Below are 23,104 nucleotides of genomic sequence, written 5' to 3' on the forward strand. Positions count from 1 at the left end.
CATAAAAAGCCCACTGGCTGTGGCACAGTGCTGCAGCAAACACCCAGCTAATATAGAGGAAGTGCAGCTTTCCCACAAGTCATTCAACAGGCAAGCTGGCTTTATTATTTTTCAACTGTATATACAGGTAATCTGGGTCTTCTATACATTCCATTAACAGGAAATTCTTTACATTATTAACATAATAAATAACATTTAATCAGCTGTGCAAGTCAGAGCACAAACTTAATTGCACTACTACCAAAGTTGATAGCTCATCAAAGCACATACTTAAGTTAAAAGCAAGATGCCAGGACCAAATGGCACAATTGAGGCACTTGCAGTTTAAAACACCTGTGTGGTTTTTCTCACTCCTTTACCACCCAAAGCTGTCAGCTAGAGACAGGGTATTACCCCCTACCCTACATCATTTTCCTAAGGCAGGATTTCTGCAGAAAATTTTCACTTGATCATTAAGCAGTGTAATTCATAAGCTACTTTGCTCTTTTTCTAAGCACTCAAACATCCATTCCCACTGATGCTGACTAATGCAATGTAGCAGATCAAGAACCAGGGATGCCTTTTGAAGAGAGCCCCACAAAACACCTTTGAAGGGGTTTTACCTGTTCTCCCTCAGACACTCCCAGAGATGGAGCCATTGCAGCTGCACACAGAACAGAACTGACAAAAGCCCTCTACACCCAGGACTGCAGCACTGTTTTCACACGAGATGCATCCCAAGAGGCCTCCCAGATCAACAGCAGGAAATGGCATTGGCACATCACACACACACCAACCCACGTACGTGTGCAGTGCTTGGTGTGCTGGAACAAAACAGAAGGACTGCTGGAACCATAACATAGGGAACTGGGGGAACCCTACTGTTAAGATTCACTGGCCATGTACCTTGAAAATAGAATGTGATTTAAGCTAGACCATAATATATACAATCAAATGCAGGGATGGAGAGCCAAGAGCCTGTAAGCCTGTATTTCAAAAGTGTGCTTAGCATACAGTAGTCTCTTCCACACAGCAAGAAAGGCAGAATGTAAGTTTGGCCAGGATGCTTCAAGAACATCTCCTGCAGAAGAGTCAGTAGTCCCAGCTGACATCATCTTTCTGTAGAGAAGTCTGTATGGTCTGCATGTCTCTCAGCAACTGAAGATTTTTCCGACTCTTTTCCCCAGGCTTCACTTTGATGGGACCTGCATTCTTTCCTTTTGTGGTTACTGTAGTTGTTACTTTAACCTCACTGACTGGGAACCTGCTGTCTTTTATTTGTTTAGCAGAAGTCTTTCTGGACTTGCATTCTCTCTTAAGTCTCTCTAGCTGAAAGAGAAACCCAAAGAAAAACATTAAGAAGTGATCTTGTTTCAGTTTTATGTTCAGCAATTCTTCCAATCAGCTGAAATATCCCACCACTTATCTCACCCACGTAAGCAAATGGCTGTTTCCAAGTCACACTGGACAATAAATATTTTCCTTACAAAGCATTGTTATATTTGCATCTTTAGAGCTGTGTTTAGCTTACAGTGATGTACCTCCTCTCTAAAAACTGAGACGTTCGTTATGGGGGAACATTGCCATCAGGAATGTAACATAAAAAGATGCAGATGAAGAAAGTTGATTTATCACTGTTACCATCCAGTGATTGGAAAAGAAAGCAAGGGTTTTTTACATACATACTGGTAATTTTAATAGCTAGTCACTGTCAGAGGTGTAGCTTTGAAAGAATACCAGAGCTCTGCTGGGATGAAAAGGTGGTATCCACACACAGCTCTCTAACATCACGGCATGTGAGCCAGTCTCAGTACTCCCCAGCAAAGGCTGAATGGGGAACTGGACAGTCTGAGGTTCAGACACATTCATACACGCAAACCACAACACAGGTGGCTTCTGTAGCTCCCTCTCTGCAGGTGGTGGTGCTCCCTCCTTCTAGCTGACAGCATGCAACTATTTTCCTAAACCCCAGCTCCTAAAACTTTTGCCAACAGCACATGCAGCATCATTACTGCTGAGAACCACAGCACATCTGCTTCTCTGCAGCAGTTCCTCTGAAGATCATAAGATATCAATTTCACAGGTCCATTCTGCATGTCAGGTCTCAGCATGTGTTTTGTGTATAAATTACATCAGGTGAGGGTGAATAGTGGTTTGTATGAACTGAACCAGATTAAATACATGGGGTTAAGCTCTTTGGAAGAAATTCACTAAAATTAATGAAGACAAAAAAAACCAGGGAATCAGTATGCTTTATAGCTTTGAATGAAAAGGCTACACTATCCAAAACATTCTGAAAGTTATAAAATAGGCAAAACAGGTATTTTGAGTCTTAAAAGATGCAAATCAAAATATAAATAGGTCATTTACTCCAAGTAAAGGAAAACTGTTCAGCAATGTTCAAGAGAACAGATGCAAAAGCTCTGTCCAGGACAGGGTGAAGAGTGTGCACAAGGGTGACAGAAAGGATGTTTTTGCAAAAATACTGGGATGGATGGAGGTATGCAGACTAATTTTGGGACATCAAAGGTAGAATTAACTCTAGTTATTTCTGCTTTATGCAATTGCTGCTAGATTAGGATATAACAAAAAAAACCCTGCTTAAGTCAGCAACTCTACATAAGCATGATCACAGGCAAAAGAAACTCACCTGCAAACGATGCTTCTGAACTTTGCTGATTTGGTCTGCCTTTGCTTCCATCCTTTCCACTAGTGCATCGAGCTCCCTCTCCAGCTCTTCCCTCACTGTAGCACTTGGGGCCTCCAGGATGAGCTTTGACAGCTGCTGGTGATCACTAGCACCCAATTCAGACAGAACAAGGCTTGCATCAGTTTCCATTGGCTTCTATATCTTGTACCCAGTTCAGAAATAACACTTCTAGGAAACCATAGCACCAGCAGCCAGGCATGTTCAGCACACCATAACAAACCAGTAAGAACAGTTTTGCTGGTTTGCAGCATTATTACAGTAGCGCATCGTAGTGACAGGCTGCTGCAACACTGAATCTCAATAACTTAAACAGCTTCCAACTACAAGATGCATATTCAAAATGACCAAATAACCATTTGAGAGCTTGATCTCAGCACTCACTCAGTTAATATTCTGTGTATTTGTACCTACTGCAGCTGTGCAGTACAGTAACAACTCACGTTCTGTTAACCAGGACAAGCAAAACACCCAGCAAAGCTATCCTCTAATGGACTATTTGTCCAGATCCTGCTTTTGGCTAGGATAGCATTTTCATTTTTAGTAGCTGTTACATTGCTGCGTTTTGGATACAGTACAAAAATAATGTTTTTAACACTGATGTTTTCATTGTTGCTCAGCAGTACTTACCCTAAGCCAAGGGCTTTTCAGTGTCTCCTGCTATGCCAGTGAGCAGGGGCACAAGAAGCTGAGACAGGGAGGTATCTGGGATAGCTGATTCAAACTGGCCAAAGGGATATTCCGTACCACAGAACATCATGCCCAGTATTATAAACCAGGGGGAGTTAGCCACGAGGGGACAATTGCTGCTGGGGATGAGCATTGGTCAGCAGGTGGTGAACAACTGTACTGTGCATCACATGATTTTTTTACCTTCAGTTTTATCTCTCTCCCTTTTTCATTACATTTTACTTTATTTCAGTTACTAACCTGTCCTTGTTTCAGCCCATGGGTTTTTCCTTTTCCTGATTTCCCTCCCCATCCCACCAGAGCAGGGGGGCAGGAAAGCAGCTGCACGGTGCTTAGCCACCAGCCAGGGTTAAACCAAGAGAGTATTTTCTGGCACCCAACCTGGCCCATGAGGGTGAATGACAGATCTGACCAGAGTGTGCGAAGACAAATCTTTTCTAGGCACCGTTGTATTGGTTTAGCAGTGGCAGGTCGCAATGCTGGTTCATGGTGCCACGGAATCCCGGGCCACGACATTCCCGGGGAACGGGCGCCCTCCGTGCGCCGCGGGAGCCATCTCCTGGGGAATCCGTGTAACTACACCTTGCTCCTTCCCGGCTCGGCAGCCAAGCCTACCGGGGAGACGCGGTCCCACACCTCCGCTGCTGCTCCGGGCTAATTACAGCAGCCTTGGAGAACCCGCAATATCCCGCGGGAGCTCAAACCAGCGTGGTTCCAGTGCTAGGATCAGCAAGGTGCTGAAGGGGGTGCAAATCAGGGAAGGATTTGTGTCTGGGGGCAGTGAGCAAGCAGCTGCGTGGGACTGAGTTGCTGGTCAAACTACAACAGAGAAAGCTACCTTCTACACTAAAGACAGGATAGTGAGGGTACACACCACAGGGAATCCCGAGTTTCTCCTCTGGGACCACAGGGAGAACATCAAGTGGGATGGAAAAGCTGTGCCTCAACCCTAGAGGCACAGGTATGTGAACTGCAGGAAAAAAACAAGCACAAATAGGAATTCTTCCAGGGAAGTTGCTGCTTAAGTCTTCAGTGGGCAGCTCCCAGACAGAGTGGCAGGGCTGATGTTATTCCTGATCCTATGGAAAGGAATTCTAATCCTTTTTTACAGGAAATGGAGAATCCTAGGACCAGTATTAGAGGAGCCCTGTCTCCAGCCAGGTGCAGGAGAGGGACAACCAGGTGAACTGGACTGTGTGGCTCAGATGGCCTGGGCACATCAGCCCCATGGGAGCACAAGGCTTTAGCAGACCCTGGTGCAGTGTACCCTAATGCCATCAAGTTGTACAGGGGCAGAACCCACTTGTATTTCTGGAGTGACAGGGGCATCCCAACAGCTGATGGTCTTGGAGGCTGAAACCAGCCTGACAAAATGACTGGCAGAAGCATCCCATCGTGACTGGCCCAGAGGCTCTGTGCACCCTTGGCAGAGACTGTCTTGGGCTGGGGCATTTTAAGGATTCAAAAGAGGGGGTTCTCCACATAGCTGCCTTGGAGACAAAGGAAATGAAGCATCTGTGTACCCTGCCTTGTCTTTCAGAGGACCCTTCTGATGTGGTGCTGCTGAAGGTCAAAGAACAAGAGGTGACAGAATGATTTGGGTTGGAAAGGACCTTAGAAATCATTGAGATCCAAACTCCCTAGCATAGGCAGGGCCATTTTCAACTAGAACAGGCTGCCCAGAGCCCCATCCAACCTGACCTTGAATGTTTCCAGGAATGAGAATCCACACCTTCCCTGGACAACCTGTTCCAGGGACCATCCTCACAGTAAAGAATTTCTTCCTAATATCTCATCTAGGTCTACCCTCTTTCAGTTTAAAGCCATTACCCCTCAGGCAAACACTATACACCCTCGTAAAAAGTCCCTCTATTGTAGCCTCCTCTGAGCCCTGAAAGGCTGAAAGGCCCCCAGTGAGGTCTCTCTGGAGCCTTCTCTTCTCCAGGCTGAACAAGCCCAGCTCTCAGCCTGTCTTCAAAGGAAAGGTGCTCTCTGATTGTCTTTGTTGGCCACCTCTGGACTCACTCAAGCAGGCCCACATCCTTCTTGTGTTGGGGGTTCCAGAGCTGGACACAGCACTGCAGGTGGGGTCTCAGCAGAGCAGAGCAGAGGGGCAGAATCCCCTCCCTGGCCCTGCTGCCCACGCTGCTTTGGATGCAGCCCAGGACACGTGTGGCTTTCTGGGCTGGGAGTGCCCATGGGTGGGTCATGTCCAGCCTCTTACCCACCAGCACCCCCAAGTCACTTCAGCCATTAGCTACCCACCCACCACCTTTTCCTGGCCTGAAAGACTTGTTATGACAGCTGAGTCCAAAGTCATGGACTAAATAAACTCAATGGACTAGTAAAGGGATTGTCCATAGACTACAGAATGATATCTGTGTGTACCTACATCAAAAGGCTGGAAAGGTGATGGTGGCTAACTGGGACATACTGGAAAGTGTGGGGCTTGGGCAGGATGTAACTGGTACAGTGTAAGGGATGAATACTGCCCATCACAACACAGGGGAGGGCTGGGTGTGGGGGGTGTGAGTGGCAGCAGGATCCTGTGCTGGCTGGCTCCACACAACAGTCCACTGCACTGGGGCCGTGACCACACTTCTCCCTCACCTCTTCTGAAATCAATACTGCTGCACATAAGCACAGGGCTGGTGTTCGGACTGTTTAGCAGAGACTCTAACTGCAAGGACAATTGACAGCCTCTGCAGCCAGCAAGACAAAGATTACATTCTAGAGATTTCCTAAACTAAGAACTTTCTCAGGCAAAACCTTCCAAGTTCAAAGCAACAAGGCAGAAATATGAAACATCCGCATTCATAATCTGCAGAAGAAAATATGCCACACTCACAAACTCATCTGTCCAAATTCATCTTGTAAAGTCAGCAACACTTCTGAGAGCTCTTCCTGAGATGAGGATGAGTCCATTGTCAGGGAAGGCCTTCTGCTTTTGCAAGCAGGATGACCAGAGCTGGTGGGTTTGGCTGGAGTGTCGTTCACCACATGTCTGTTACACAAAGCTTTGCTGTGATGTTTCATCAGGTGCAGCACGTGCTGCACGTTGGCAGTAACCGAATGACTGGGACTGGTAGACTGAAAGGAAAAGAGATTTCTTTTAAATGGGATTATCAACAACTTCATAATACTGGAGAGCATTCAAAAGCAGTGCCACTTTTGTTTTGCTGACAAGAATGTAATTTTTGTTTGAATTAATATGCACTAACAAGAACATCTTGTCAAGCAGCATAGTGCAGGCCTATTTTTGGAAATACCAGCTCAGCTAGTTGTCAATATCCAACAAGTATTTCAAAGACAATCTGTATGAAAAGTGTCAAAGAAAATTAAGTTATCTGACCACTGGGTGTCAGAAGTGCACCAACCCAAAGCCCCTTAAGGAGCTGCAGCTACTGGGCTCTAAGCTTTGGAATTAATCAGCTCACCTTACCAGCCACAAAGGGTACATCACCCAGACACAACCTGTAATGGGGCTGCACAGTGGAATGTCTGACAGAGCATTTCTGGAAAGAAAGAAGAGACAAGTATTTAGCAAAATTATAATACAGCAAACACCCTTTCTCTTTACTTTGTAGTAAAAGAGGCAACCTGCTCCCTCATCACATGCACACAACCTTATTTAACTCCTCAGTAATTGCCCTTCTCTTCCCCACATCTTACCTTCTCTGGCTGCTTAGCTTTTTTCCTGGGTTGTCTTACTTTTGGAGAAAGCAGTGGTGATGCTGCTTGAATCAGTAGTCTGTTGGTTTCCAGGCCTGTCTGAAGCTACAATTGAGGGAATAAGGGGAGTTACTGAAATTATATTAATAAATAATCAGAGACAGGGCAAGCAGAGAACTGCAAGAATTTTAAAAACATAGGCTCTCCAGAAGAAAGGGCTGCAAATTTTTAGGGTATTTTTGCAGTCAAAGGCCAACTTAAACATTAAATACTTCCTCTGTTAGCACTACTCATCAGTAATCCTAGTAAATTAGAGAATTAGCCTTAGTCCATTAGTCCCATGCAGGCAAGTGCCAAAACATCAGCTGTGCTTTACACTTGGCAAGGAATTGGGGAGCTCAAGCCACCCAACCATGATCAATTGATCCCATGACATATAGTTACTAAGCAACTACTCCTTCTGTTCTATTAAATTTGACAGTAAAAAACCCTCCAAATAAACAAACAAAAAACCACAATAAACAAACTAACCACCAAAGCAGCTGTTGAAAGAGTTAAGGTTAGAACTTCCTGTCGACAGTGAGAATCCTAACACGCTTTGCTGTTCAAGAGGCAGATACTGCATGGCTTTAGGAATCAGGTCCTGAAGAAGCATTCGCAGCACAATTTTCCATTATTCATTTGAGGTACCCCTTTCCCCATCACACCGAACTTATGGCAAAGGTTAATGTTAGAATGCTTAATGAACAGCACACTTTCAGGTTAGAAGACCACCCAGCATCCTTAAGGGCTCATAATCAAGAGTATGTTGCCTCTTTTTTGCTTCCCTGTACAATATTTTAATTACAATTATGAACAAGGGGGCCCATTTGTTGACTTTAATATATTGAAAGGTTGCCATGCATACTCAATTATGGATTAGTCTGAATTTCTACTCCTCTTCTCCAACTTTTAGTAAAGAAATCAAAGTTTCACTGCACATGTGGTGATAGGTTTCCAAAAAGTTCGGAGAACTTCAGAACATTTAGTACCTCAGGCAGAAGGAAAAACAAAAAAAGAAGAAAAAAAAAGACTAAAACCAGGATTTCACAATTCTGTGAGGCATATGGGGGGCACTTTCAGTAAGTTTAGCTGAAAAGTTGATAAAAAGGAAAAGAGCTAATTACAGTGCATACCAGTACAAAAGAAATTTCCTGTTGGTTACCTCAGCTGCTTTTTCCTGGACAAGCTTCCTTGCATGTTCTTCCTCATAAAGCTTCTGTTCCAGCTCTTTCATTTTTTTCTAGTCAAAGTTGAATCAAAATAATAGTGTTACTAATGAAACCATTGTTTTTCCTTCCTGAAGCCTACAATATTAAGAGCTTGCACAAAACCGTGAGTTCATCTTACAACTTAAAGATAAATGGAGATTTGAGCATTAGAATTATTGCTGATGCTTTGCCTGTATAGGCATAAATACAGCAGTCAAAAGCTTATGCTTATCATTTAAATTGATTTTTCTATTCTTATTTTCACAATGGGTATCTGAACTTAGGTCACAGCCAATACACACAGCAATACACAAGGCTCTTTCTCTTCAATTGTAAAAACACCCTAGACAGTAGGTTGCTTTGTGTACATGATCCCCCAAGATTGTGTACTCCAAAAGAGCTAACAAAGACATGTCATTATAAGGCAAAAGAAGACTTGCTTTATTTAGACCACTAATGGTATTTTTGCTAAAATCTGTAACTTACACTCTTACAAGAAAAGAATTTTTGAACATCTAGCCACCTTCCTAATAAAGAAGAAGGAGGAAAGGTTGTATGATGCCCCTGAGATACCTTTAATACAACTGAAGTAATTTCATCTTTTTATTACAAAAGCTTTAAGGCCTCTTTTGAAACTCTTTTTCAAAGGAAAAGGGTAACAGGAAAGCACACATCTCTTTGTAAACCTCCAACAAGATGAAAACATTGTTTAAACAAGATACACTGAAATTCCCAATGTGAAAGTTATCAAATAATTTTCTGGCTTTATACAGCAATGAAAAAATAACCCAGAGCTCCAGTCCCCAAAACAATTTCCCTTCTCTTCCTCCAAAGACTGGTAATTCACAGAGCCACTAATCAAACTTGAGGCAGAAAAGCATGTTATACAGACGGGCAGCTGTGTTTGCACACTTGTTTGTTTATAAACCCACTACATAGAGGTACTAAATATTTCAGTTCTGCTTTACTTAAGCATTAACTGCCGGAATAATGTAATGAGCTGTTATACAAAGGTGCTAAAAGGCAAAAGCCTGGATAAACATTGAGGACAAAGGCACTATATATAGGAACCAACTTTTTCTCTTGAATGAAAGAATTATTCTGATGAATTTTTTTTTCATTCAAAACAAAGATATTCCAGGTAACTTAAAATCATCTTCTGCCCTTTACAATTATTGGCACAACTCTTTATATCTATGTGGTCAGTCTCAAAGACCTTTTATTAACCTCTTAAGTTTTACAGAATTTTTAGTATGAAAATACTGAGTAAAATATTCTGTTTAAACTAAAGATTGACATGAAGCTGGGCCAAGGCTCTTATTCTGAAATGAATGAGTATTCCCTCAGCTACCTGTTCAGCTGCAGGGTGCAGCTCAAACTACACAGCAAGAATGTATCTTACTGTATCATCCATGACAGACCCTGTTAGAAATTATATATCCAACTTAGATTCCCTAAATACTTTTTTTCTTGCATATAGCAGAAGCTATTATCCAGATTACTGGACTGTCACTAAGAGAGGCCACAAAGCCAAGCAAACAGCCCCTGCCCAGCAGTGCTGCCCATCATGTAAGACAGCACTGCAAGGGGCAGCAGGCTGCAGGTCAGCCCCAGGCTGCCTGAACATCCACTCAATCACCAGGAGCCACTGCAAAAAACTTTATTGACAAAATAGAAATAAAATATTTCAGTGCCTATTTTTGATGTGTTTTGTAACAGAAAATTAATTCCATGCAACCACCTACTCATAGAATCCCAGAATCACAGGATGGTTTAGGTTGAAAGGGGCCTCTAAATGTCACTGAATCCAAGGGACACTTTCCACTAAACCAGGTGGTTGCTCAGAGCTTTCTCCAAACTCATCTTCAATGTTTCCATGAACAGGGCATCTGCCACGTCTGCAGACAATCTACTCCAGTGTTTTGCCCAATCCACAGAACTGGGGTGGTTTTTTAAGTCTCACTGTCAGCATTAAGATCAACTATTATAAACTACAGTTGGTGAAAATGTCGTCCACACACACATTAAAATTCTGGCCATCTGGCTACAAACAAGACCACAGCCCAAAACTGTACTTTTAGGGAACAGCCACATTTCTTACTCTATCTCCAGACACAGACATGTTCAGATCTTCTCAGTTAACTGTCCAGAGAGTGCACTGCAGGTCTACAGTTGAACTAAAGATGCCTCAAAAGCATTTCCAGGGTAAGTACTCCACATAAAAAGCAATCTCAGCATTTCTTTTTCACAGCCACTACTGACATTAGCAAATTACTTGAAGACAATACCTATAGGGTCAATAGTGTCTCTGGGGAGATTAAATGCTCTCAGTAAGACCCCCACACAACCTGTGCCTGGCAGTGTCTGAACTCAGAGGCAGATACACCACCACTCACTCATGAGCCATCACCTCACCACTTCCCATCCATTTCAGCACACCATGTATGAAACAGTCTCTTATTTCTTGCTTCAAATTCAACTTGAAAATGTTCCTATGATCTTCCCACAACTACAGCACAGATCAAAGAGGGAACAGATGTAGCACTTCTCAGTAGAGAGTGCAGTCACTCTTTGAAGATATACAGCTAATACCTATCACATAGATGCTCACATACAAACATAGCCTATAACCAGAGGCAGGCAGACCTGACAACCAGAAAATGGCTCATAACTACATAATGAAGACAAGAAAAATGAATTCACATCACAGCTTAATCCATATTTATTTCAGGTCTCGGAATTGTTTTAAAAATTGTGTGAATTTAACACTCAAATCCTCTAAAACATATTTAATTGTGGCATCTACTAATTCCTAAAGATAAAGAATCAAAGACCTCTGGTTTGATCCAGAAAAGAACACAAAAAGAACCATAAGGCTGAAATTATTTTCACTAGCCAAGCACAAAAAGACAAACAACCCAGTCTCACCAAACTTCAGCTACTACCAGTCAAAACCTTGTACAAGCCTTTCAGAGGGAATGCCAGCTGCTGAACGTGTTATTTCAACTCTAACCCTGGAGAAAATCACTGCTACTTTCAGAGTACAAGACCCAGGAGGCTCCTATTTCTCTTTTCAAGTGTTTGGCCTAAGTAAACAATGCAACCACTTGTACTCTACAACTGCAGCTCACCACAACAGGGTGTCAAGACCTTAAAAAGCTTGTTGCAGCTGCTTTGGCTTAGGGGCTTCCAAGAAGAGCTGCAGCATCTAAATGTCCTGCAGCAAGCCAAGCAGCTAAAGATTTACTACCAACGCCATCTATTTCACTACCTGAGGTAAGGGCTGGTGTGCAGGGTGGCCAGCCTATGATTTTGACAGAATCCAGAAATGCCATCCAAAACACCACAATCTAATTATGTGCTATCTGGTCCTTTTTGGGGGAACAGGGAAGAAATTTGCAGAAGGGAGCCTCTCTCTGGTTAAGCCCTCTGTAGTTTCCAAGCTTGGGAGACTTGTGGTCTCTCTTACAGTAGCAGAAAGAGGTATCTGGATGGGGCATCAGAGGCCAACACCACAGAAGGTGCAGAGAGATGTATGGGGTTTGTGTGGTAGCTATGGGCAGGGGTGGCTTCTCTGAGGAGCTGCCAGACACTTCCCCATGCCAACAGAACCAATGCCAACACAGCCAATGCCAGCTGGCTCCAAGACAGACCCACCACTGGCCAAGGCTGAGCCCAACAGCAATGGCAGTAGCACCTTTGGGATTACAGACAGGGAGGGGGAAAAACCTGCTGGGAACTGCAGCCAGAAGCAAGGAGTGAGAATGTTTGAAAGAAGAAGCCTTGCAGACCCTAAGGACAACAAGGGAGGGTGAGAAGGTACTCCAGGTGCCAGAGCAGAGATTCCCCTGCAGCCCATGGTGAGACTGAGTTTTATTTCTCACCATAAAATTATAAAAATTCAAGGGTGAACCCACCACAACAGAATATGACCAAACACAGTCACATTGAGTTTGTAGAAGCTACTGATTTCAACAGAGTCCTGAAAAGGCAGATTGACTCAAATCCACAGGGAGTCAACCAGTGCTAGAGGCCTTGCAACATGAGACCACAGAAGTCTGCACACAAAATAACTAGTAATAATTGTGTTTCTTAAGAAGGAGGGCTAAGAGGAAAAAATCCCATCAAATTCACACAAGTCAGGGGGAATCTCAATCATAACAGGAAATAACTACTATTCAGTAGGATGGAAAGCAAGTCAAGATCTTAGGAATGGCTGCAATCTTACAATGCCTAGGCATCAACTAAGCACAAGAGGAACACCAGAAGACTGTTAAGGCATAATTAACTCCAACTCTCGCAGTGCAGTGCCCCAAAGCCTACCTAGACATGTACACTTGCAGCAATAACTTTAAGTTTCCACAACTCCTCAGTTTAAAACAAAGTTTAGCTGCTGTCTTACTCTAAAGCACTAAGTTCTGTTCAGCTCTGCTATTGCCATAAGCTATGAAGTACAGATTACAATAAACAAGATATATATGATCCAGTATCCAAGACAAATGCCAGACCTCTGCTGTGGACTGCATTGTAGTTAGTCTGTTGTACTCTTTTTCCAGTATATCCAGCTTCTCCAATTTAGACTGAACGTGCGATTGGTCAAGAAGCCGATCTCTCTCCAAGGAGCCCTCGAAGGGAGAAGTAACAAGAAAAACAATTATAAGCACAAGAAAACAAAACCATCTATAGCAAGCATCTGTGTAACATCTTTGTGTCTGGAGCACAAAGAAGTCCATAAACAGCCCAAAGGAACTACTAATTCCTCCGTGCAATTTTAGATGGTGCCACAATCAGGGAACAAACTGCAGTACTGGTCCACCAGTGTTGGGGAGCCAGACATTTAACCACATCTGAGAGAGGATTCTGCAGTCTCTCCTTCCTCCCAACTCAAAACATTAAAAAAAATATGCAGAAATTAGAAATAGCTTTCTTGATTTCTTTTTTTTCCCCTTCTATTTAACAGACTGAAATAGAATAGCCACAGAGACCAATGAACAGATAGCTCTAGATGACCCATTTACCTATAAACAAAATTCAAGTTCATTTTAGATATAGGCAAAATCCCAGTCACTGATGATTGGGAATGATTGGGTGATCATGGGAAATAGAAATTTTACTGCTATTTCTACAGAATCAGTATTTCAGCCCCAATTTAGCAAGAGTAGTGCAAGTAAAGAAAATCCCCAAAGGCCTGAAGACTGTAAACACAAAAGGGAGGTTGTTTCCCAGTGGCACACAGGTATAACACTGGAAGATAAGGATGAGCTACTGCAGTAAGCCAATCATGCAGAAGCAAACAATTCATATTAATGCCAGAGCCTGCTATTGCCTTAGAAACAGGTGCCCAAAGAAAATACTAGGGTCAGGAGAAGACTGTGAAATTTAAGTAGGGAAGCTATCCATACCTAAGAATATGAAGGCCAGCTGAAGTAGACACCCACGCTTAAAGGTATAAAAATTACAGCAACTATGAAAAATCATGACATCATTAATGACTTTTATGATTTAACCCTGAGATAGTTTTGGGAGCACACCTGTTTCTCCAAGAGATGCGTCTTCTCATTTTCTGCATGCTGGATCATTTGTCTCATGTAGTCCAGCTGTTTCTCTAGAAGTCTGCATCGAGACTCAGCAGCTGCCAGCTGAGAAGTCAGTTCTGAAGATAACAGAAGGCAGAAAGTAGAAATCATGCATTGCTTATTTCTGGGATTTTTTTTGTTGTTGTTTTCAGGAGAGTTTCAAAACAAACAAGAAAAGGGCCATCTAAGAAACTTACATATTATGCTGAATGAACTTTTGTATAAAAACCCCTAAAATTAAGAATGCCTTAAAATTCTTTCTTTGTAACTCCCCAAGTCACCCCATTAAAAGATGCTGAACAAAGTAAATTAAATTGGTTTATGCATTTATAGGAATAAAGCTTCATCCACATCAATGTTCTATAGTATCTATATACACTTTGCAAACAACCTTGATTTTTCTTTGACACTTCAGTCTTGTCCCGTTCTTTGTGTTGCATTTGTTCACTCAGCATTTGTTTGAAGTTTGCTGTTTCCCTGCTGAGGTGTTTTACATTCTCCTCTGCCTCAAACCGTTCCAACTCCAGTTGATGAATTTTTTCCTGGAGGTTCTTCAGAGCAGAAAATATTGCTGCAATTGAACAAGTACCTTTTGTTAGATACCATTAAATCATCACTTCAATACAACATTAAACTTGAAATGTTATTATAAAAGCATGTTATGTAAGAAGGTCAGAGTGTTCCTTAGCAGTATCCAAGAGTCCTTCCAGGAATTAGGACCTATTTCCCTTTAAACCATAACTGATTCTAAAACTAGTCTCAAACAAATAGATGCCATTAGTGCACACCCTTCACCTGACATATTTGGGAAAGATACAACTATTTCCCAGAACAAGGCATATAAATATTGTGTCAATTGAGAACAAACAGAGTATCCTCTGACCCTTTATCAAAAGGCAGTGAGAAGTCCCAACTAGATAGTGAAAACAGCAGCAATTCTCCATATTAATATTATTCCTACCACAACAAATACATGAACAGTGTTCCCATGAATGGCCACACAGCATTATAAAGGTTAACAATGAGAAGAGCTATAAAAGTGCTTATAAATAAGCAGATTTCTTTTTTAATTCTTCTGGTTGTTGTGTTCCCCTCCTCCATCTACAAACACACATCTCCTTAGTACTGAACCATTTTGCCTTTCTGCTGCACTCCCAGCTTTAGCAGTCAGTAAACAAAGCCTTTCTATATTCTTCACCACAAAAGGAAAAGCAGCTGTAATAGAACACACATCACCTTGCAATTAGACCATCTGCTGGTAATCTGATGTATTACCTATCTCTTAGCTGGCTGTTTAATTCTGTGAAGGGAACCATAACCATAAGCCCTTTCCTCTATACAGCGCTGCTGAAGTTAAACATAAGAACATTAGAACACATGCAGCTCAAATAGCAGACTAATCTGCAAGGTCACATTAGCCTACTCTTTTGTGCTTAAATCCACTCCAGAGAAAGAATGTACCTGTAATATAGCATGCTTGAGCACTAGAAGAGTTGGGACTGCATATTGGTTTGTCCATCAGATAACACAAAAAAAATTTTAAAATATTATCAAATCTTGAAGTGAGTAACAGCACATGAGAGTATCACATCAATGCAAGCCTGTTAAGTACATAAGAAGAGCAGGCACAGTTAAGGGGAAGTAATCGATAATTTGGCCCTATTTATAATATCAGAATCACCAATTGCACCCTCTTCTGTATTTACTGTTCCTAGGATTCACTTGAAACGGGCATAGCTGAAACAATGAACAGGTTTGTTACTATTACTGTTAAAAGCTACATTGAAATCTCAGTATATACACAATAATGACTAACAAGACAACAACTAAGCAACTCAAGCAGTGAACAGATAAAGGTAAAATGCAACAGGCCAAGTATTATTCAGTCACGTTGGAGTATTAAAGCCAACTGTGCATGCTGACACACATATACAACACAAAGACATTAAACCCAAATTAAACAGAATTCACTATACTCAATTTCAGGATTTTTCAATAGGATTTATTTAATATGGGGAATGGGAGCAGCAATGACGACCCTCAAGAACAACCAAATCAATTTTGCCATTTGAAATTAATTCCCACATCCTTAAGTTTACTAAAATATACACCGCAGAACATTTCTGCATTTTTAAAAGCTATGCAAAAAGAGAAACATACGGGATCATCCATGTGTTGGATTAAATTTTCAGTACATACTCACATTCACTTGCACTTCATTTAAGCATTTTTTGAAAATAAAAATTTGCTAGTTTCTACAACGGGATATAATTTATCTGATTGTCTTCTACCACCCATCCTTATTTCAGAGTAGGCAGAGTCGCTGTTAGAAAAAAAATTGCCAAGTGAAAACTAGAAGTCAAAACTTTATTGCTAATGCAACATGCAGCACACTCTACAAAAATACACCTGCATCAGTAATTCATAAGGAAGCGCTTTCCTGCACATCCAATTTTTCATCTGTAAAGACTGTTTTAGTTTTGTGTCAACAGCACTCTCAAAACTGATGGCCTTGAGAGTACACACTGCATTTTAAATAGTGCTGCAAGAACTGAGATTTCATCTTTAAAGTCATTAACACACAAGTCTCTAGTAACTCAGACATGAACTGTGTTATTGGAACAGACACTTGAGGCTATCATCCTGATTTTTTACTTAGTTTGGGTAATATTAGGATTCATCCTAAGCATTTCTCACTTTTCTCCATAAGGAAAAAATATCAAGCAGTTCATACCTTTAAGTCTCCATAACACTCCAGTCTTAAAGGGAGCATTTCTGCAATGACCCTGAGCCAAACAGTTCTTCAAAGGATCAGTCCTGCTCTGTCTCCCAACTCCTCATGATGCACCCTGTTTATACCCCAAGGCAGCTCTGCAGTAAGTCTCACTAGATGACAAGCTAATTCACTAAAACAACAGAAAACTAACCAAGAATAGTTTTTTTCTTCATGTCCAGCATGGGAAGGGAGGGAGAAGGAATAGCCTAGAAACAAGAAGAATAAATGGGAGTAAAATTGCCTCCATTTTGGTGTTGTGAGCACCTGTTCAGCACTTTGCTGAAGCCTTCTCTGTATCCTTAAGCCTTCACTGATAAGATAAATACTCACAATACATTCTTCATCCATGACAAGCCTTCCAATTTTAACAGGACCAAACCTCTTCCTTTGCTCCAAGCCATTCTGGGGACTAAAATCTCCTTGTTTCTAACTCAGCTAGGAACTCAGGAAAGGAAAAGTTGAAGGAGAGGAAGACTGAAGAAGGGACAAAAGACCTGAATAGTTCATGAATTTGTACTGACAGACAATTTCACAAATCTCTACTACCGAAGAGGAGCATATTTCTCCATTTGTAAGATGACCTTTATCATCAGGTGCTCTTTGGAAAGAGAAGTGCCAAGGACCTACAAAACAGGTGACCTGGACATCACTGGGAATTGATAAAAGCATAAAAAGACTGCAACCTTCATAGCTGTGGAAGACATATGGTATTCTACCACCATTTGGAAACACGTAGTAAAACAACTTTGCTGAACTATTACCTCTGCTGTGGCTTTCAGGATATGGAACTACTGGTTTCCACGAGGAACGCTGCAAATCTGAATTAATAAATGGCTTGTGCTTTGGATATTCTATAAATGAAGCTGAAGAGAGTCCATCTGTGGCTGATGTAGAGTTCTGAGTGTTACGTAGATCATCCTGAAAACAAAATAAAGCTGTTATTCAGCACATTTGTTTATTTGTCACAACAACCAAAATAAAGAAAAGTAAGTGTCACTATAGGACACAAAACAACATGATGCAAACTCGCTGCTCTTTCCAAGGTGAAAAAGGGACCTTTATTTTTCTGACTCCAACATTCATAGATTTCCAAAAGTGACAGTGGATTGGAGGGTGAAAGTGCCACCTCTCCAATGACACTGGACAAACCAACAGTCCATCAAATTTCTCTCCTCCATAAAAGGATGCAAAACAATAAGTTATTTACATAAAGTGTGTGAGAAAGTTCGTTACAAGAATGTCAACATCAGAAGGCTTAGAAAATCTTAAAAAACTGGGATGACAAGTAAGATTCTACCACATGATGTGTAGAAGGACTGCTACAGGAGACTCATATCTCAAAAGCTGTACTTCCTTCTTTATAGCCTTAGGATGTGTCATTTTACATCCAACTCCCCCTCCACTAAAAACAGTATCAAACAGAAGGATGTCTTTCCCATACTAGTTTCTGATTTACCCTTTTTTTTCCCATTTACTTGTACTGTCTACTACTTATCAGGAGAAGGCAACCCACAATCATTGGAAAACAACCACCTTCTTAATTACTGGTTCCATTTACTGCACAAGATACTGCACTAAGGTGGCCAAACCTGATAAGGCACACCCAGGCCCGTGGTCCTGCACCCCTGATGTAACACAAGGGCTCACTAACTGCACATGGGGCACAGGACACTCTGCAGCTGGGAAGGTGAGCTCACAGTCCCAATCCCTCCAACTCCACTCACTTCTATCCATCCTCCTTATCTTTCCATTAGCAGGTGGAACTTCACAAGACACATTCAGATGACTTTATGCTACAGCTGATTAGAGGTATCAGCACAGGAAAACAAGCAGATCACAGCCAGGAAAGTACTCCTGCCTCTTAGCAGTGATGGACACTTAAATCAGCTTCAGACTGTTCTGAAAAATGTGGCTATAGAGATCAAGGATTTCCCAGCAGTCTGTACCAATTTTGCAAATACCTGCTGTGCTTTGGATGTTGCAATGACCTGAAAGGACCACCTAGCTGGGAAGATGCCCTTCTAAACAGAGGAGACATGGCAAAATTGTGTGTTTATGGTTTTGACTCAAAAACTGTCTACCTGGCCTAACCTTTACAATCCGTATATACAAATTAAACAAAATGCTTATTTTTAACTTCTCTCAACTGCACCCATCACTAAACATTTCAGTGATAGAACTGGAAAGCACCCTAAGAGAGGTGGGCTGCAGGCAGATGTAAAGCTCCCACATCTTTCCTGTTCATGAGTAAGTAAAAGGAGCAATTGCAGATCTTGGCAGGGTGTCTTTATGCTTTTGCACACCAATCATTGGGAGCACAGCATAACCGAAATCAAAATACAGAAAGTATTAAGTATCTCATAGTAAATTACACAACAGCCCAAAATGCATTACAAGGAGCCAAATATGGGGGGAAAATTAAGAAAATTTTTAAACTATTTAAAGCCCATACACAGCTGATTTCCTCTTATAAACACAGTGATTCATTGCGAGCAAGAAAATTAGGATTGTAACTACTCTGAGTATATCTATTGGTGTTTCTAAGCACAGTTTTATGACTGCTTTGCAGTTTGTGTTTATAACATTTTCCTATACAACATAATGGCTTTTCTCAAAATAACTGCATTTGCACATGCATTTTCTACCACAGAAAGTGAACTGAAACACTAACCCCTAATTAAGAATATTTTAATAAACCTATTTTTGCAGGTGTCTTATGCATAAACACACTGTTTCACACTCAGCAGCCTCACAAGTCTAACCAGAACACATGAATCCATCTGATCAAAAGCCTGACAGGTGCTAACACCAAAAATGCCATCAGCATTACAGCATATGGCATTGATGAGCACAGAATACTAAGATCAAATGATGCAGTAAAGATGAACCAAGCAAAACACAGCACTTCTGCAGCAGGCAGTACAGGAACAGCAGCAACAAAAGCCTCAGCAACCCAAACAGCAACTATCGATTCAAATATCAATATCCTGTCTGCTATTGATTCAAACCAAAGGTGCCCCATCAAGCAGTCAAAACAAAAAGGGGAATCAGCTTGAAGCCAAAGTAGGGCTGACAGCATCACAATCCTTCTAGATGTCGCTATCATCTTTTATGTCTTTACAGGTAAACTCTTGTCTGAAAATTAAATCCAACTGCATAAAAACACCAAAGTAAAGGAATTCTTCTGTTTGTTTTTGCTGCCTTTAGTAACATTTTTCTAGCCAAGAGCAGACTAGCTGAAAGAAAAAGCTGGTGTACTCAAAGCCCTGGAGCACCAAAGTCACACAAAGCAAAGCAAATCGAGGCTTTTGACTATTATATGTCTTCTAAATTCCACCTGGACGCAGGCAATAAGCACTAATTTGAACAGTCAGTAATAGGAACTTGTAATAATAATTGGAATAGTGTAGTAGTCAGTAAGATATCTGCTTCAAATAGCTACTGAGAAAATTTGTGCTGGAATATAACCTATTACATAGGCAATCATTCTTTTTTCAGTCTAAATAATAATTTGCTACCATATATATTTTTCTTACCTATTTTTAAGCAAAAGAGTGGCTTATATTCAATTGCATAAATAGCAACTTTAAACATCACTGAAATTTGTTCCTGCTCTTGAAAGGTCTCACAGGGAGTATCATGCTCTGATGCCCAGGAAATTTGCAAAAATTAAAAAAAAAAAATCAGGAAACTCTATATATTTGTTCTGAATCTCAGCTAGGTCATGTTTGCTAATTACATCTCCTCTCTTTCAGGGTACTCCTCACAATCTTTAATCCACACTAAAGCCTCAGAGTAGTAAATGAAGAAGCTTAACAGTCCCACAAGGAGCCAAGTGCACCCTATTACATAACAGTGAGCTGAGTGTGTTTTATCTCCCCAGGTCAGAGAACACTGCCTTCCAAAACTCTTGGCTTTCACCACTGCATATCAGCTGCCTACTCACACAGAAAGAAGGGAATATTGAAAACACAGACCAGAGATAACTTAACACATCACCAGCACAGGGACCTCCCGAAGCTCTCAAAGGCTAAACACAGTGGGGGGCGGGGAAAGACACAAAGTCGTACAGAAAGTTTTTAAAACCGGGATTAAATTAGAATGGGTGCTATTGCAAGTTCTCATCTGGGTGCTCACAACCAAAAAATAAAGAAAAAAAGATTAATACCTGGCAATGCTTTAAGTGACACACAGTAGTCTTTGCACATGGTTAAAAAAAAAAAGCAAACACAGGAAAATTATGTAGGGAATGAGAAAAAAAAACCCAGAATAATGAGATATTGAATGCAGTGATTATAAAACATCCAAGTACCCAGTTATTCAAACTTTCATAGTAATTTTGGAGGGACAGTCTCAATTAGCAGCCTTACTACGCCTCATTATTGCGGTTCTAGGAAAGTGGGGAAGGAAGGACAGCCCCTATCACCTACAGGCCAAATTAAGTGCTGGCTGCGCCTCCCTGATATAGACTGAGTCAGGAGCATTTTACATTTCAATAACATCTCTAGTTAAAAGCAGACATAAAAAAAAGTTAACTTTGTTAAGCAACTACACCAAAGGTGGGGGAAAAAATGTTGGCACAATACAGTAATTTTTGTCAACTATCTGCCATAGAGTGCCAGATGTATTAAAAGCAACTACTTTAAAAGTTCAGAAAAATATAAAGTTAGGGTTTGTTTCTTTTTTTGGACACATACAGGAAGTCTACAGTAGACAACTTTTTTCCCCAAGAGTTTGCCTAGCCAAGTTCATTAAACAGCCTATATTTACCTACCGAAGACTAAAACGACTCTTCTGAGGTCATTCTCCAGGCCTGCTAGAAACAATTTTGGTCAGGAAAGGAGATAAGAGTCCTCAAATTCCTCTTGCTGGCCCAGGTGTAAGTAGGGGAGCACACTGCAGGAGGGCAGGAGTCACACAGGAGAGAACGCCACGATGGGTGCTCACCACCCAGCCAGTGAGACCCCAAACCATGAATCCCCACAAGAGTGACCTCGCACTCCGTGCAGCCCATCCCACTGCAGCCTCTTCCCCATCGCTGCTCCTCCAAAGCACGTGTAAGACACAGTTTCTCACGCGAGAAAAAGCCAAAACAACGAAAAGCAACTAAAACCACAACTTATTCCAGAAAGCTGCAAACATCACGCCAAAACTTCAAACAAGAACTGGGAATCTGTTTGAGGTGCCAAGCTGGTGGGCATAGGGAGCGTTCCATGAGCCCAGCACAGGCTCCCTCCCCGTGTCACCTGCCACCAGCCGAGCCACGTGTCCCGCTGCTCCTCCACACCCAGCGCCCTGGGAGCAACGCGGGCACGGGAACTCTGCTCCCCGGCGTGTCTGGAGGTGGTTACCTGTCCCAGCCCGCCAGGAGCTCCCGCACACGCCCAAGGGCACGGGCATCGACTAAAGCTGAAACTCAGCTTAAGGCAGCGCTTCCAGCCAGCAAAGAGGAACACCGAGAGGCACCGCCAGCTCAGCCCCGGGAGCTGCGGGCTGGCACGGCAGGACAGGGCCGGGCTGGCCCCGCCTGCAGCTGTGCCCAAAGCCACCTCCAAAGCCAGGGCATGCCTGGGAACCAACCAAAGCCAGCATTTCATTCCCATTCCCTTACAAACAGGATCTCCCGACACCGGTACGGGGACAGCAAGATACTCAATAGCAGAGTATTTTTTTTCCCGTCGCTTTAAAAAACACGTGGGCATACATCATAGGTTTACACATAGATATATACACACACATACACATGTAAATACACACCCATACATACGTATACACACACATAAATATATACATACATACACACAGAGATACGTATACACGCACATATAAACACCTATATACAGCGTAGATACACACACACATAGATGTATATGCACATCATTCAACAGACAAGCCAGCTTCCACAGCCTGTAGGGCTCCCAGCACGCAAGCCGCCGGCCCCGCACTGCCGGGCCGCTACCCCCCGGATTTCACAAGCCTCCCGCCCATCCTGCTCCTCACCGCGGGGACGCCCTGCGAGCCTCACCGTGAGCGGATAGCCGCCCCTAGCTGCCGCCATGTCGGCCATAAGAGAGCCCGCTCAGCCCATGTCACTTTAAGGCTCGGCACCCGCGCGGCGGCTCGCTGGCTCGCTTGACTGCTATCCCAACCTGCCAATGAGAAGAGAGGACCGGGTGTGGGGCCCGCCCCGTCTTCCTCTCAGAATTGATTGACACGGCAAATATCCAATAAAAGAAGAGCAAGGGCGCCGCTCAGCCAATCGAGGGGGACGGGCGGTGGACGGGCCCCTGAAGCCAGCGTCGCGGGCGGGGGGCGGCGCGTGGGCACGCGCGGAGGGAGAAGGGCGGAAGAGGCCGGCCTTTGTCAGAGGGAGCCCCCGCGCCTGGGCCAATCGCAGCGCAGGGGCCCCGCCGCCGCCCGGCGCAGGGCAGGGCGCCCGCGGCGGGATTGGCGG

General features: G+C 42.6%; 1 protein-coding gene across 1 annotated transcript; it reads right to left on the reverse strand.

Annotated features, from left to right (window-relative positions):
- Positions 1–74: 74 nt before the first annotated feature.
- CEP57 (centrosomal protein 57) lies at positions 75–22,791 on the reverse strand. Its single transcript, XM_030943254.1, has 11 exons — positions 22,676–22,791; positions 17,412–17,568; positions 14,266–14,445; positions 13,830–13,951; positions 12,807–12,923; positions 8,253–8,330; positions 7,049–7,153; positions 6,814–6,891; positions 6,225–6,466; positions 2,630–2,774; positions 75–1,308 (listed from the first exon to the last, which is right to left on the reverse strand). The coding sequence occupies exons 1-11, from the start codon at positions 22,715–22,717 to the stop codon at positions 1,072–1,074; spliced, it is 1,503 nt and encodes a 500-aa protein (XP_030799114.1). The 5' UTR covers positions 22,718–22,791; the 3' UTR covers positions 75–1,071.
- Between the last annotated feature and the right edge of the window lie 313 nt (positions 22,792–23,104).

This window comes from Camarhynchus parvulus, chromosome 1 (assembly GCF_901933205.1).
Source record: "Camarhynchus parvulus chromosome 1, STF_HiC, whole genome shotgun sequence".
Lineage (NCBI taxonomy): Eukaryota > Metazoa > Chordata > Aves > Passeriformes > Thraupidae > Camarhynchus > Camarhynchus parvulus.

What these genes read in the sequence shown, in the direction of transcription:
- CEP57 (XM_030943254.1), bottom strand. Translation starts at nt 22,717, where the DNA reads ATGGCCGACATGGCGGCAGCTAGGGGCGGCTATCCGCTCACG. An exon ending in GGGGCGGCTATCCGCTCACG is followed by an intron (nt 17,569 to 22,675) that starts GTGAGGCTCGCA and finishes TTTTGTTTTCAG; the next exon opens with GATGATCTACGTAACACTCA. An exon ending in TTCAGAAGCATCGTTTGCAG is followed by an intron (nt 1,309 to 2,629) that starts GTGAGTTTCTTT and finishes TTTCTCTTTCAG; the next exon opens with CTAGAGAGACTTAAGAGAGA.